The sequence below is a fragment of the Cyprinus carpio genome, chromosome A4 (assembly GCF_018340385.1).
Source record: "Cyprinus carpio isolate SPL01 chromosome A4, ASM1834038v1, whole genome shotgun sequence".
Taxonomy (NCBI): domain Eukaryota; kingdom Metazoa; phylum Chordata; class Actinopteri; order Cypriniformes; family Cyprinidae; genus Cyprinus; species Cyprinus carpio.
In genome coordinates this window covers 10,058,666-10,075,304 of record NC_056575.1, presented here as the reverse complement: position 1 = coordinate 10,075,304, position 16,639 = coordinate 10,058,666, and the positions used below count along the sequence as shown (strand labels likewise).

Genomic DNA, 16,639 nt, shown 5'->3' with positions numbered 1-16,639 from the left:
AATAAAAATGTAACACATAACCACACTATATTTAATAAACAACTAGCCAATGTAACTTATTTCACATAAGTTTAATTTACAGTTAATGTGAATTATACACTGTCATGCAAATCCATGAATACATACAGACAGATAACACATCTGAAAGCAGTTACAAATACACACAAATGCTTATGCTAACATAAAGTATATATTTTTGACAATAGTATAGGAATCAGACATTTAATTAAAATAAAATATATATCTTAAATATATAAATACCAAATTATTCCAAATAAATAAATTAATTAATTAATTTTAAAATATTTATTTCTTTATTAGTTTATTATTCTCTGTTGCACCATCCTGCCATCCAGCATCTATGAATTATTCTCACAACATAATAGAAAACATTTTATTATAACAAGATGAATATTAACAACAACAACAACAAAAAAAAATAGACTGGAATGATCAAAATAAAATAAATGCAATAATATAATAAATAAATAACATATAATAAAAATGCCATAATTAACATATTGCACTATTTAATAAGCAACTCTGTAACTTGTTCATTGCAGTTACAATTTAATTATCATTTAATTAAACATGTCAGGCCCATAGAAATATCTATTTCCCAAACTCATTCCCTCATTCCTGGAGAGCAGTGTGTACTTTCTCTGTGCTGCAGCATCATGTAGTTCAGGTTCTAGTGTGTAGAACGAGAGGGAGGGGCGGGGTTTGTTCCGTGCACGTCGCTCGGGGCCGCGCATCAGCCGCTGAGCCCAGGACGCGCGCACTCTGCTGCTCGTTCTTTGTCCTCCATTGCAGCTCTGGTGTTCGCAGCTCCGCCGCACAGCGCAGGCCCGAAGTAGCGCAGCCGCTCTGAGGTTAGTGCCCTACCGCGCAATCTCCAGCCATTTCAGCCCCGGCGCAGCCGCACCAAACAACCCGGTAGCGTTTGCCTTTCACACACTCAGATGCAGATCGCGACGATGCGAAACAGAACTTGGGATGATATCGCGCGCATCTGACAGGATGGCAATTATTATTTACCCCGCTCAAATTGGGGCAAAAAAGAATCATGGCGCAGTCGCAGGCCTTTGGCCTACTGAATTTAGATGTGCAATCGAATCGCTGTTTTGTCCAGATGCTAAATGGGATTTCAAGACTTGATAGCTTGCGTTTATATTCTTGTTCGGGGAATCAAATGCACGCAAAAAGATGCGTTTTTAACCTTAAATATCATATTAGCACAGCAGTGTTATCGATCACTCGACGCTTTTTAGCGCTTTATAGATTAGTCGACAACGGTGCCGGCAAAATTTTATCTAAAAGATTATTTCAGATGTTTTGCACCTGATCTGAATGTTTACTGTGGTGTGTGAAATAACAGTTTGAATTGCGTTAGTGTTTAATATTTCACTAACAGACGGGCCCGCTCTCTTTACACGTAACGTTATTATTCACAGTTTGAAAATAACCGCCATTTATGTGTTTGTTATTGATGCTGCTCTTAACTAACGTTAGTCTATATTGATTCAGTTATTTCGGAGGTTCAAACCCAACGTACCTTTTTTTTAATGACTCTTTGAGCATGTTGAAATGTCTTTTCGTGTTTGTGAACGTTGTTCGTGACTTGGTCGAATCAAATGTAACGTTAGCGTTTTCCAGAGCTTCAGTGTCAGGCCATTGAACGGAACGATACTTTAGCTGCGAGCTGCTTTATTTATCTGTGTGGATCCTTCATAGCACATGCGTCATCATAAGATAATCGGTTTTATTTTGGTTTCATTTTTTTTTAATCCGAAACTTTAAGTACGTTAAATGTAATCCACACTGCTTGCTGTCAGAGACATATCATTACAGTGTCATATTATTCAATAAAAACCTAACTCAGAAAGATTTTCAATCTGTGTCATTTAGTTTGTCACTGATATAGCTTTAAATTCTTGCTGAAAATGAATATAGGTGTATTTTCATATGATTGCACTTTGCCAAAATATAATACGTACAGTAAATGTACATGCTGTTACTGATATTGAATATTTACATAATTTTGGGGGGTAAATACTGAAAGCATTAAAGACTCCAGCCAAACCTCAGTAAAACATTATTAATGTAAAATACATATTCATGTTATGAAAAGTAATGATTGGTGCCCCCTTCTGAAGAGATGTATAAAGCAACAATAGTAGATGCAATACTTTATGAAAGTGCTTATTGTGAATAGAAAGGAATGGGCCCTTTTCTCTAAATATTAAATGTAAACTACTTAAGATAAATAGCATGTACTTTTACATTTAGTTTAAATAGCTACTGCTGAAAGAATTTTTGCCGATTCAGGCCAATTTTTGATATTGAGATCACACTCAGTGGACCAGTTTACCTGAATTCCCCATAAATTAAATGTTTTGTGATGCTGTTTCAATATAAAAGCACATCTATATTAATAGAATGTCATGTTACACTGATGCACATTATGCACTAATAAAAGGTGTTTTTGGTAGTCGTCATAAGATGTGGTCCCTCATATTTTCGAATGCGTTTTAAACGCAAAATACATGTATTTGAACACTTCTCCCCCCTCAAAATAATTGGTGCATGACAGTCACCTCGTCTATGAATCTACATGAAGCAGTAACTTGTAGAATGTGTGCGCTGATATATTGTATGTGTGTGTCTCAGTGTGTTTGAGAGAAACTGTATCGGGTGATGGAAGACCACACGGTGCATCAGACGGGGCACATGACCACTATCGAGGCCCACGCTGTCGCTCAGCAGGTCGGGCAGGTGCACGTTGCCTCGTACACGGAGCATGGCATGCTGAGCGCTGATGAGGATTCACCCTCCTCGCCTGATGATGATGCTTACGATGACTCCGATATCCTCAACTCAACTGGAACCGATGAGGTCACCGCACATCTGGCTGCTGCTGGTAGGTTCCAGCACATTGTTGTATTCTGACTTGTGGTTATCAGAAAAACCACTAGATGGCGCACTTAAACCATAAATTGTCAGCCACCTTCTAGACCAGGGTTCCTCATATCTTGCCCTGAGTTTAGCTCCAACCCTGATCAGACTCACTTACCTGTGATTTTCTTATGATCCTGAAGACATTGATTAGCATGCTCAGGTGTGTTTGATTAGGGTTAGAGCTAAACTCTGCAGGAAAGTGGATCTCGTGGGCCAGATTTGAGGATCCCTGATATAGACCAATTTGGAGTAGAAGTCAGTTAGTGTGGGAAGTGTGGAATTATAAACTGAAAAGAAAGAATGACGAGTTGATTTTTCTTACCAGAATTGTGAGATATTATCTCAGAATTGCAAGAAAAAAGTCAGAATTTTAAATTACATTTCTTATTCTTTTATTCCATGGCTTGAATAGAACACTGAAAGTGGTCTGGAGCTATTGCCAAGCTCATGGGATTAGATACCGTGGAATACACAAACAGATACAATGCATATCCTGAATGATATAGAACGTCTAAAAACCACTGATTTTATTCCCCTAAAATTTTTCAGGGCCTGTTGGCATGGCAGCAGCTGCAGCTGTGGCAACAGGGAAGAAACGGAAACGGCCGCACATCTTTGAATCAAACCCTTCAATCCGTAAAAGACAACAAACTCGCTTGCTTAGGTGAACCATATTCTCAGTATTCTTCATTGTATTGTAATGTAACGGTATATAGATAGACTATTGTACTATTGTAGTATTAATTAAAATTTGCATTGGCTTTTATTTATATATTTGCAATTTTTTTTGTTTAAGTTTTAGTAATTTTAAGTGCTTTTTATTTTCATTTTATAAATTGTTTTATATATGTGTATATATAGAATTAATAATTTTAGTACTTCAACTTGAACTTATTTGAACTTGTTTTTATAAATATTATAATAATAGATTTTTATAAATATTATAATAATAGAAATATAAAATAAAAATATTAAGTATTTTATATATATATATGCACTCACACTCTTAAGGCCCGTTCACACCAAGAACTATGACTATAAAGCTAACTATATTAGCATCCACACCAGCAGACAAAATCATCTGTTTATTGCAAGCATATGCTGGTCTGCCGCTTTAAATTCTCCAGCTCGTTATGGCAGGATTGATTCTGATTGGCTGTCAATGTTTTTATAGTTCATCAGCTGGAAAAAATCGTTCTGAAAGTGATTCCAATGATATCGTTTGTCTGTGCCTTTATCGTTATAGCTGTGGTGTTGACTCTGCCATTCTTTAATAATGAGAAATATTTTTAGAACTGTATCTTTATAGTTATTGGCCTTTACAGTGCTCTTTTAGTATTGTTTATTCTGTTACAATGTTTAGTAATAATTTGAATTAGTCTTTGTTTATATTTAAAAATTTATATTTATTTTAGTTCAAATTTTTAATATTAGTCATTTGTTATTTTTACATATTTTTTTTGTATTTATTTGTATTTAGTTTTTTTTATTTTTTTTTGTTTTAATTTTTTTTTTTTGATATTTTTCTTTTATTTTAATTTTTTGTTTTATTTGTTTTTGTTTTTTTTTTTAGTCTAAAGTTTATATTTTGTTTTAGCATTTTTCCAATAATGCCAATTCCAATTAAATTTTATTTAACAGTTCCCAATGACAACCCTGTCTCTTACTATGTCTGCAGGAAGCTGAGAGCGACTCTGGACGAGTACACGACACGGGTTGGCCAGCAGGCTATTGTGTTGTGCATCTCTCCCTCTAAACCAAACCCTGTGTTTAGAGTGTTTGGAGCGGCACCATTAGAGAATGTGGTGAGTATATTTATTGTGTTTTTTGTCTTCATATCGTGTGCACGGTTTAAAATTCCATCCCTGTTTTGGCATGTCTTGTGATCAGGTGAGAAAATACAAGAGTATGATTCTGGAGGATCTGGAAAATGCTCTGGCTGAACACGCGCCCCCTGGTGGCGGAGAACTCACCTCTGAATTGCCTCCACTGACTATTGATGGCATACCGGTGTCTGTGGACAAGATGACACAGGTGGGCAGCAGGTGGCACTGTGAGCCTGTAATGCAAGTTATTGAGTTTTCTGCTTTGACATGCAAATTTGAAATTTTCTAGGCTGATGTGGCAGCAGTTAATGGAGACAGAGAACAAGTCTTACTTTATCCACTACAGGGCTTTAGCACAGGTTACTTGAAACCTTTTGGCCTGATATAAGACCACATAACCACTACATTTGCCAGCTCGCCCCTTACTCATTACCCCACATGCTGTTTGGGGCCGGGCTGCTGATAGTTGATGTCCCTCAGGACAGACACACCTTGCTTGGCTTGTGGCAGTTGGAGGCAGGTCTGTGCAGGGATCATCAGGTGAGGCTTGTACGCACGAGTAATTATCCGGCACATCGTGGCCGAGCACAGAGGTTTCTGATTGGCTCCCAAGTGGATTAAGAGCAGAGCTGGGGGAGGGAATGGGCGGCTGATCTGTGTGTTTGGGGCGTGAGATTCCTCTTAATTCCTTTGCTACGTAATTAGACCATCTGCACAAACACAAGGAAGAGCCTACAATTCATGATGCCGATATAGACAGTCTGTTACGTTATTCTGGACAGTGTACTTAACCGTATTTGAGTTCAGACATTTAGGTCTAAGCAGTCAGCAAATTTATTTTTGGCTTTTATTTGCAATTAAATTTCTTTATTTAAAACATATTAAGAAGCATATATTATTATTTCATTATAAAATAATCCATCTAAAATATTACATATGCATTTATAGAGCGAGAGAGCACATTGGTTACTATATATATATATATATATATAAATATATATATATATATATATTATTTGAATATGCATTTGTCTAATTATGCTTATATTAATTTATTTTCATATAGTGATTTTTTTATCGGCTTTAAATGTATTTAAACATTTTAAATATTTTATTTTAATTATATTAATTTATTTTTTGAATATGCATTTGTCTAATTATGTGTGAGTGTGTATATATATAATATATGTGTATATATATTAATTTATAATTTTATATATAGTGAAAGAATCCTTCTTCACTAGCCCTTCGCCATGTTATCGTCTGTCACCATCCAGTGTCAGGCTTACATCAAGTGTGTTTGTGACAGTGAGAGAGAGGGAGAAGCTCTTTTGGGAACTGATTTATTCCTCCTAAGCCAAATTTAGCCTGTGATGTCGAGGTGAACAGACGTTGCTACAAGAGCGCTGTGCAGTACAATCCCTGACCAGCCTATGGAATTACCAAGGGCACTGAGGGCGCCGGGATAAACTCCAGCCTCACACCCAGGATGGAGCTGTCACTGGGCTACTGCACTGCCCCGTACAACTCAGTGTGTTTTTTTAAAAAGTCAATGGACTTAATAAGCCCCTTTATTGTTATTTTAATACCACAACAATTTCACAGTAATGCTGTTTTTTTAAGGTTACGACTTACATTTTAAATCTAACCAAAAGCAGGTTGGCATCCTTGTAAAAAATGTGTACAGAATTTCAGTTGGTTATATAGTTTGCCTTTATTAGCATATTGATTTGTGATTGGACTAATTTGTTTGGTTTGATGGGTTTGTTCATTTTCCTTGCATCTATTTAACCAGTACAAAAGCAGTGTTATAGGGATGTTGTTGTTTTTTTGTAATATTTAAAAAGGTGATTATGTGAGACAACAAACAGTACAAATTCGTGTGTACATTATTGTTCAAAAGTTTGGGGTCCGTTTTGTAATGTTTTTGAAAGAAGTATTTTATGCTCATTGTGGCTGCATTTATTAAATCAGAAATATAGTAAAATAAGTAATACTGTACACTATAACTGTGAGATAAAATAACAGATTTCTGTTTTAATATATATTAAAATGTTTATTCCAGTGATCTCAAAGCTGAAGTTTCAGTAGCCACTACTCACATGATCATAACCATAATACATTTTACCAGGAACCTTATTGAATAGAATGTTCAAAAGAATAGCATTCATTTTAATGAAAATAATTCATAATATTAATAAATGTCTTTACAGTCGCTTTCAATCAATTTAATGCATCTGTACTGAATAAAAGCTGGGGGGAAAAAAATTGTATCTATTAATCTCAAACTTTTAAACAGTAGTGTACCAACCTTAATTTTTTTTGTTTTTTGTCGTCTACATAATCTAGTTCAGTGGTGTAGGTTCCATCCTCTCAATCTCCTGCAGTCAGTGTGTGCTGGAGCCTCACCCATAGATTAGCCTTTTAATAGAAACCTAATAGTCTACTTTTAGCTTTTCACAAGCTATATGTGTGGACAGACTGTCTGCACTCAGCTGCAGAAGGAAGAGTAGAGGAAAATCAATGGCTTGCTGTTTCCAAACCTTTTTCACACAGATTTTATTTTTCCAGAGGCCATGCTTTGCTCTGCCACTCCCAGTAAAAAATCTCCCACCGTGATTATGTGTGCCCTTTGTTGCTTTGCAGGCCCAGCTCCGAGCATTCATTCCAGAAATGCTGAAGTATTCCACAGGCCGTGGGAAGCCTGGCTGGGGGAAAGAGAGCTGCAAGCCCATCTGGTGGCCAGAGGACATTCCCTGGGCCAACGTACGCAGTGATGTCCGAACAGAGGAGCAGAAACAGAGGGTAGTGTTGGGTTCTCACATTACGACTAGGCCATAAAAATAATAGCTCTGTTTTCTTTAGAGTTTTGTCCATATCCCTGATATGTATGTGTTTGGTTGAAATTTTAAAATGCTTAAAAATGTTTTATTTCATTTATCTGGAGCCTATGTGTCCTGTTTACTGAAAAAAAGAAGGATGCAATAGAAATTGCACCAATTTAACAGTAGACAGTAATAAGCAGCAATAATTACCCATATATATTTTCACTAAAATATTTTATTGTATGAAAAATCCCATGAGTAATGACGCAAACAAATCATTGAATCATCCACAACGTAGTTTTGTCAGCTTTCCACAATATGACATCTGAATTGAAACAAATGAGCTTAAGCTTGCATCACCTTGACTTATCGAGGGCTGATTTCCGTTGGAAACAGGTGTCATGGACGCAAGCCCTGAGGACTATTGTTAAAAACTGTTATAAGCAGCATGGGAGAGAGGACCTGCTCTACGCCTTTGAGGACCAGATCACCACACAACAAGTTGCCACAACAACCACTCACAGCATTGCGCACCTGGTGCCGTCCCAGACCGTAGTGCAGACGATCAGTAATCCTGATGGAACGGTCTCGCTCATACAGGTGAGCTCAGGTCCCAGCTGTGGGAACAACTACACAGTTGTTTTTCACTACAATATAAACTAGCTTCACTGGAGGACTTCATTTAGATCAGGGGAAGACCAACATTTTTAAAAAAATAATTAAATATCTAATAAGTAATATTAAAGACAGCATGGAAATATATATTTACTATTTACTTCTTTAATATACGTAACTTGTCTTAATTGTTTTTTTGTTTTTAAATAAAATTACAAATGTTTTCATTAAACTGATTAAAAGTGAAAAGGCTTTTACAATGTCATAAAAAAAATAAAAATCTGTTCAAACAAATTTTGTTCTTCTGAACAAACACTCCAATACATCAAACAATCCTGAAAAAAAAGTATCACGGTTTCCACAAAAGTATTAAGCTGCACAACGGTTTTCAATATTTATAATAATAATCAGAAATGTTTTTTTAAGCACCAAATCAGCATATTACAATGATTTCTGAAGCATTGTGTTACACTGAAGACTGGAGTAATGGCTTCTGAAAATTAAGCTTTGCCATCAAAGAAATAAATGACATTTTAAAATAAATTAATATCGAAAAGTTCTAATATATTGTATAATAAAATAATATTACTGTCCTTTCAAAAACATTACAAATTCTTACCAACCCCAAACCTGCAATGTTTATTTTTGTTGAGCTTCTAATATGATTATGTATATTAAATTAGAAAAAATGTATTTAAATAGTATTCCAACAGCATTCTAATATCCAATTTGGTATCTGATCCACAGGTTGGCACAGGAGCCACTGTAGCAACACTGGCAGATGCATCAGAATTGCCAGGCACGGTGACGGTGGCCCAGGTGAATTACTCCACAGTGACAGATGGAGAGGTAACGTCAACACTCTTTCTTATCTGAATATTCCATGAGTTTGCATCTCGCACATGTTCTTTCCTGTCCTTACATACGTACTGTGCTTTTAGGTCATATTTCTCCTGTTATTTTCTTTCTGTCTCTAAGGTGGAACAGAATTGGGCCACACTACAGGGAGGTGAGATGACCATCCAGACCACGCAACCGTCAGAGGCCACGCAGGCTGTGGCCTCCTTAGCCGAAGCTGCGGTTGCTGCCTCGCAGGAGATGCAGCAGGGGGCAACTGTTACCATGGCACTCAACAGGTACTCATGGGAAGTAGCGGTGAAGTCGGGGTCAGAGAAAGGAAATACTGAACCGCAGCAGCATCTAGGTGCAGGTTTATGTCCCCAGGGTCTTGTTACCTGAACCTGTTCTCCTGTTTATCACAAGCTGGTATAAGCAGCAGCAGCCCAGAAATACAGCACAGCAGGAACAATGGGTTGATACTCCATTCCCACAACAATTAGGCTGAGGAGGCATTGTTTTCTGCTCCGCAGCCTTCATTAAAGCAGTAAATCCACCCTCAGTCTGCTGAGCATAGTGAGGATGTCCATAAACGGAACAAAAAGTTTTCTTTTCCTCTATTAAAGCCCCATAGCAGTGTAAATAGCCTTATTTTTATCATCCTCTCAAAGGAAGTCATAATAGACAGTCTTTAAACTCGATTTAGTATGGAAGTGCATTTACACCACGCAAGAAAAAGAATCATGCTTTGTTCAATTAAAATTATGAAATTAAAAGAAAAAGTGACAGATTTCACAAAAGTCATAAGTAAGATGCGTAATGAGATTTTTAAAATCTTTATGAGATGAGAATATTATGAGAAGGCTAAATAACGATTAACGTCATGCTGATTTAACTCAAAATTCTCAAAGAAAATCTAAATTATTAAAACTTAGATGTTTTGTCTGACTTTTTTCAATTTTGACTTGGTGTTTCGATTTAGACTTCACATAATTTCGACTTTGTCATAATTTTGATTTTTCTACGATGTCGTAATTATGAGCTTATTAATTTAAGCTTTTCATGACGGCTTTGTCATTATTGACTTGTTTAAATATAGTTTTTTTTTTACCTCATCCTTTCAACTTCTCATCTCATAATTACAATTCAAAATGTTGAAATAATCAGGAACTGTGTTCAAAATATGACTGTCAATTTCAACTTTATATCTCAATTACAAATTAGAAATTCAAATATGACATATCTTATTTCCTTTTTTATCATAATTTAGAATTTTTCTCTCTTAATTGTAATTTAGAAAGTCTAAATTATGGCATGACTGTGTCATAATTATGATTTACCAAAGCATACATTTTTTCTTAAGTGACAGAAATGGGTTTATGTATGTTGGACATCTATCATGAGATGCAGTAGAGCTTGTATGGGAGAGTTGTTATATTATTTTCTGGTGCCTTTGAGTGACTTCCTGCACTAGGGGGCAGTACACACCAATCCACGTCAGTGCACTTCAAATCCCGAATAAAGCATTTCCTGTTTCTGAAATTATTGTGAGATTATTTTCTTATTGTGTGTGTGTGTATGTGTTGCAGTGAAGCAGCAGCTCACGCAGTGGCGACATTAGCAGAAGCAACTCTTCAGGGTGGAGGACAGATCTTGTTATCAGGAGAAACGGCGGCTGCAGTGGGAGCTTTAACTGGTGTTTCGGATGGCAGTGGTACGAACCTCCTCTCTATATCACAAGCAACCACATTTACACTCTTTACCTTCTTAACATTTACTGGATGAAGCTGAAACAGGAAAGTTTAGGGTGGGCAAACATGAAAGAACGTCCCTTTCGTCATCACTCGTCTAGGTATGTGACGGCACTTATGTGTCTCCTGTAAGGTGTGTCAGAGCGTGAGGAAGTCCGTGGAGGTCCACTGTAATCCCCAGGGTGTTTGTGGGACAGATGGCGTGTGTGTGACCTGTGTCACAGACTTCAGCCTCTACACTTCTCGCTAATCCTCGCTTTGCCTCAACCATTAAGCGCTCTGCATATGCACGGCAGCCTCCAGTACTAGTGCTTACACATGCATTAGAAGCCATGTTACAGTGCTAATGGAGGCATTCATTACGGCATCGTGAAGTAGCTCATGACACGTTTCCTATTTAAGTTATGATATACTAGAAGTTAGAGTGAAAGAAACTAGAATATCATCAAAAAATGTATGCATTTTTGAGGAAGGGCAAGTTATTTGATTTTCATTTAAGATTACAAAGACTAACATTTTTGGGGGATGCACCAATATTACAATTCTGGCCAATGTAATAAGCCAATAAATCTTTTGATCTTATGGCTAATAATCAATAAATGGCCAATATCAAAAATCAGAACACTTTACAATACGGTTCCATTAACTAACTGAAAAATAATTCAAAATAATAATTCTGTGTAATGGTAATTTCAGCATTGAGAAATAAGTTATTTTAAACACTGTATCTGTTAATATTTTTTAATGGACCTGAGCTAACATGAACTAACAATGAAGAGTTTTATTTTTAGTAGCTAACATTCACCAAGATGCTTTATTGCTCATGTTAGTTAATGCATTAACTAATGGGACCTTATAGTAAAATGTTACACAGAAGTCTATAGTAATTCATAAATAAAATAACAACACTTATAGGTTAAAATTTAACAGTTAAGATCATCCAATATCGGCCAATATATATATTTAATATTTACTGTGACAACAATCAGTATGGTGCATCCTTAATTTTTTGTTTATTTATAATTCATTCATTAACAGTAAGACCAGGAACATGCATTTGTTAAATTAAAATTGTGATATTAAAAGTCATAAGTATAAATATAGTAGAAATTATCAGGTACTAAGTTAAGACGAGAAAAAGTCAGAAATTATTAAATAAAAAGTCAATTCATTAAATTATTGTGGTTCTGTCGATTTAGACTTTGCATTATATTTATGACATAATGAATGATAATTGATTTGGTGCATCCCTAATTTTTTTATTTATTATAATTAATTCATTAACAGTAAGACCAAGGACATTCATTAACAAAGTAAATGGGGTCCATTTGATTTAATGTTGATTTTAATAGGTAAAATTGTTCTACTCCAAATTTGGCCCAATCATGCCTGGCCGTTTCCCAGTGACCTATCTTACCTAGTGTCCTGGCTTACCCCATTGCCCCCAGTGACCAAAGAGAAGCTCCTCCTCCTCCCCCTCCTAACCCCCCAGGAACCCTCTTAAAGGGCTTTGATCCTCTCCATTATCAGTGCATAGTCTAATCACAGAGCCAGCTGTCAGCACCGGGAAGCCCAGTGTATAAAACACACACACGCTCGCATGACATTAAGAGAATAGACAGGAGCAAGGGGTGTATTTAAACATAAAAGCTGATTAGCAGGCATTAAAACTACATTGAAAGACATGGGTGTCAAGCCTTTCCCCATTCTTGGTATAAATATTTGACCATGGTTGTGATATTTTCTTTGCTTTTAATATATTTGATCACTCAAATGTACAAGTTTAGGTTTATTAGGAATTGTATAGTGAAAAATGATTTAGCTAACATATTGAACTATACATGCTCATCTGAGCCAGCAGTGAGTCCCAGAGAGCCATCTCTGCCCAAAATGAGGCCCTTACATTTAAACTACGCAATTAAACCTAATACACGCTGCAGCATTGGGAGGCTTGGGAGAGAGCGCAGTCAACAACAGACACTTGACGGACAGCCAGCGTTTATTGAGCTTATTCAATCAGTGAAATGGCAGTGCGGGAGCAGCTTTGAAGTGGCTGGTCTGAGGTAATCGTGACTGATTTACGTTTCCTGCTCCAGTGCCCCTCTTTCGCTTCGTAAGCCTCGTAGAAAGCCCTCAGTGTCAGAGTGATTGAGAGTTTGTAAGCATTTCACTCAAAAAAAAAAAAAAAAAAAAACAATGCTTACAAACTCCCCGTCAATTATTAAGACATGGTGTGATTATGAGAAATCAGAGCATTTGGACTGAGCCACTCATATGCCATGTGGAGAAAATTATTTTCTGATGGTGTTGTATTTTCTAGGTGTTTAAAGTTTTTTTTATATATTTAAATGTTAAGTCATATTTATTTATTTATTATTTTGTATTTTAATATATATTGTTTTATTAGTTTTAATTATAACATTGATTAGGAAACTCAATTGTCATCGTTTTTATACATTATTATAAGAACTTTACTATTTAAATGTATATAATTAATATTTATTTGGGTTGCTTAATTGTCATGTCAACATTGTCCTTAAATTCTAATTTTATTCCCTTTTTTGTGTGTGTTTTGTGATGAGTATTTCTTGACAGGTTTTGTGAGTTTTTTCTCTTTTTTGTTTGTGATTTGTGTTTGGTGTTATTTTACATGATTTTTGACCTTTTTTCATACCTGTTTAAGATTAATTTAACGTCAAAACTGATCTGCTTTTGTGTTAAGATGAGAATATAAGCAACAGATAGCTTGGGGAGATTGTGTCGGAGATAATGTTCAGATAGGTTGGTTAGGTATTGTTGGGTTTTGGTTTTTTTTCGGGAGATTATGTTAGTCACATTTATATATGAGTCATGAGACGCTGGGACATGGTTGTCTTACTGGATGGGTACGAAATTTTAGGCACACTTATATCAGAGTAAACATGTAATGCACAAATCCAGTAGCTTACAGGATTGGCCACCCTCTCGCCCGCCCCATGTGACTGCAGCAGTAATCCAGGCTGCTGCGCTCACAGCTGGGCATGGAAAGAGAGGTAGATTGAGAAAGAGAGAGGGGTTTACCTCGAATCAGAGAGAGAGAGAGAGAGAAACGGAAGCTGGGAGCGGCCACCTCAATTACTCCATTGTTCCGCATTGCAGTGTGATGCAGTAGCCCTGCCCTCTGTCCGCTTTTTAGGGTCGGCCCTGTCCACGTAGCACGCAAACTCTTAACAGGGCCGCTCGATTGCACATACGCTCTGCAGCCTCATCCGACCGCACTTCAAAAGTCCCCTCCTTCCAGCTGTCTCAAATATCAACCACGAATGTCCCAAACCACTAGGCCACCACCTACACTGATGACATCACAGTTCTGCTAAGCATCTTCAGCTAAATCTCTGAATAATAGTTTGTACCATCAGAAATTGTCTTGAATTAATGTAACGGGTCTGTTTCTCATCCCAGGTCTCGTCCAGATTCCAGTCAGCATGTATCAGACTGTGGTCACCAGTTTGGCTCAGGGAAATCGACCCGTTCAGGTGGCCATGGCTCCCGTAGCCACGCGCATAGACAACACCGTAACGCTTGACGGACAGGCGGTGGAAGTGGTGACCCTAGAACAGTGACATACTCTACCCCTGCAGGTGTGTGGGACAGGACATTCGGCGCCTATGTGAAGTAGCTGCTGGAATATAGTGTAAAAATAATATTTGAACCTGTTCACGTGTCTGCAGGGGGTAGGAACGTTTATTCCTGTCTTTTTTTTTCTTTCCCTTTGTATTTTTTTTCTTAGTGTTGTTCAATTATTATTTTTTTTTTTTTAGCTGATGTTTGATAAATATATTGCAGACAGAGGATACTTAGGAATTACAGGCTAATTGTTTCTCTACAATTACAAGTAAGAATACGAAATCAACCACATTTTCAGCCTTCAAAAACTGGCATAATTTGTTAATTTCTTCCCATACAAGGTTTGTGTTGGTCACTTGATATTTCCTAATTTTTTTTTTATCTTTCTTTGTGTGTCTATATATAGTGAACCATCTTGTGCCATATTTGACTTATTTCATTAATATATTATGTGTAAATTGCATTATGATTATAGTGTTAGATCCCATTGACTACTGAGATGACATGCATGTTTTTTTTTTGTTTTTGTTTTTGTCAATCTGTATAATGTAGAATTCTTTGTATGTATTTCACATTAACTCCCATTGTAAAAAAAAAAAAAATGTATGACCTTGAATGATTTTGTGGTATATTGAATGAGACCACCATATCCTGTCGGTACAGAATAGTTATGAAATTTGAGCACTGTCACTCAGTGCTATCTATAGACTTTCACTGAATTGTACTAGTAATCGATAATTATAAATGTCGACGACTTACCAGTGACGAGGCTGAAGATGTAGCACTCCATATCGTTCAACTTTTATACTTCAGAACATGAACAGAACTACATACTTGTGGTATATTAGCATTTTGGGAACTGATTCTGTTGTGAAACTGCTGGGGAAAATGTTTTATTTATTTTTTATTTATTTTTCTAAATGTTTTTTGTTTCGATGTGCGCTCATCTTTAGAACGACACACAATCACACATTGAAAGATTAAGGTATGATAGAGAATGCATTCTAATGTAATTGCATATATTGCAAAGTGAAAGAACCATAATTTCATATCTTTCTTTATCTCTCAAGCTCTTCTTTTATTGTTTCTACAATGCAAATTTGTGTGGCAAATATGGATGTTTTGTTACTGTTTAGCACCTCTTCCACCCATAACCCATCAAGTTTTCTGCTCCTGGTTTGATTGAATTTTTATATGACTGAAACCTCACAAAACAAGATCCTTTTTATGTAAATTTTGTAAAATATATGGTCTGATGAAACTGAACTCTCCCATGTTGCCAGTGAAAGAATGATGGTGACATCGGGAGAGTTTATCTTTCCCTTTTTATCCAGTCTTGGAAATAAAAATGGCCACTATTCAGAATTGTGTCTTTGAAAATTATTACACAAAAAAATAAAACATGAAAGTGTTTTTGCTTTTAGAACACAGATATATAAAAGTACATAATGAAATATTTATACCTTTTTTAAGGAAATTCCCTGTGCCATTATAAACCAACAGGTGTTTTACGTCGTAATTATGTTCATATTGCTATATTGTGTATTTTAGCACTGCTGGAGGTATTAACCAATCAGCATCCAGAGCCAGAACTTTACAGTCCATATTAAACAAATGAGGTCATAAATCCCAAAATATGGGACCAAAATCCATTCAGAAGTTGGTAATCTGCATGGATTTAGATGCCACAAGTTTTACATTCACTAGTCACTAGTCATCGTCCACTTGTTTTCAATTAAGTTAATCACATCACAAAAACTTCATGACCTTTTTACAAAAAAATTCCATGGTGACATCTGTACCCCACCACAAGCTTGTTGTGATGGATGGGGCTCCTGTTGCATCATAAACCCTGATCCCTCCCTCCTGGCTAAAACCTAGATTTAAGGCCTGTGTCCTTCTGCCGAGGGAGGAGGATGAGGAGGGAAACACACTAATCCATCAGGCACTGCACACATCCAAGCATCCCACTCCACTTCCAGATGATCAGCGCAGAGCAGTATGATCAGAGAGAGATATAAAGTGTGACTGTCTAATCCCAGTTTGACCACAGCCGTTCTGAACAGAGCAAAACCAGAGGGAGACGTTAAGAGAAGTGTTGTAGGAAGAGTGTTTGTGGTTTCCAGGTCATGGTGGCAGCTGGCAGGAGCTGCTCCGTGAACGCGTGTGTCAGTTGTGAGCACCAGATTAAGGGACTCTTATTAGCACGCTTTCTGAGAAT

At 36.6% G+C, this 16,639-nt stretch overlaps 1 protein-coding gene and 1 long non-coding RNA gene across 4 annotated transcripts in view; one reads left to right on the top strand and one right to left on the bottom strand.

The window, feature by feature from the left end:
- Nucleotides 1-1,711, bottom strand: part of LOC109066861 — a 65,453-nt gene extending 63,742 nt beyond the window's left edge. For all 3 annotated transcript variants that reach the window (XR_006156639.1, XR_006156641.1, XR_006156645.1), the window contains exon 1: nucleotides 1,556-1,711. This is a non-coding gene — a long non-coding RNA (uncharacterized LOC109066861). The remainder of the gene's footprint in view (nucleotides 1-1,555) is intronic.
- LOC109064346 (nuclear respiratory factor 1) lies at nucleotides 716-15,783 on the top strand. The gene is made up of 11 exons (XM_042740248.1): nucleotides 716-872; nucleotides 2,671-2,920; nucleotides 3,508-3,622; nucleotides 4,637-4,763; nucleotides 4,849-4,992; nucleotides 7,431-7,589; nucleotides 8,006-8,209; nucleotides 8,972-9,073; nucleotides 9,203-9,360; nucleotides 10,651-10,775; nucleotides 14,254-15,783. The coding sequence occupies exons 2-11, from the start codon at nucleotides 2,698-2,700 to the stop codon at nucleotides 14,412-14,414; spliced, it is 1,518 nt and encodes a 505-aa protein (XP_042596182.1). The 5' UTR covers nucleotides 716-872; nucleotides 2,671-2,697; the 3' UTR covers nucleotides 14,415-15,783.
- The last annotated feature ends 856 nt before the right edge of the window (nucleotides 15,784-16,639 follow it).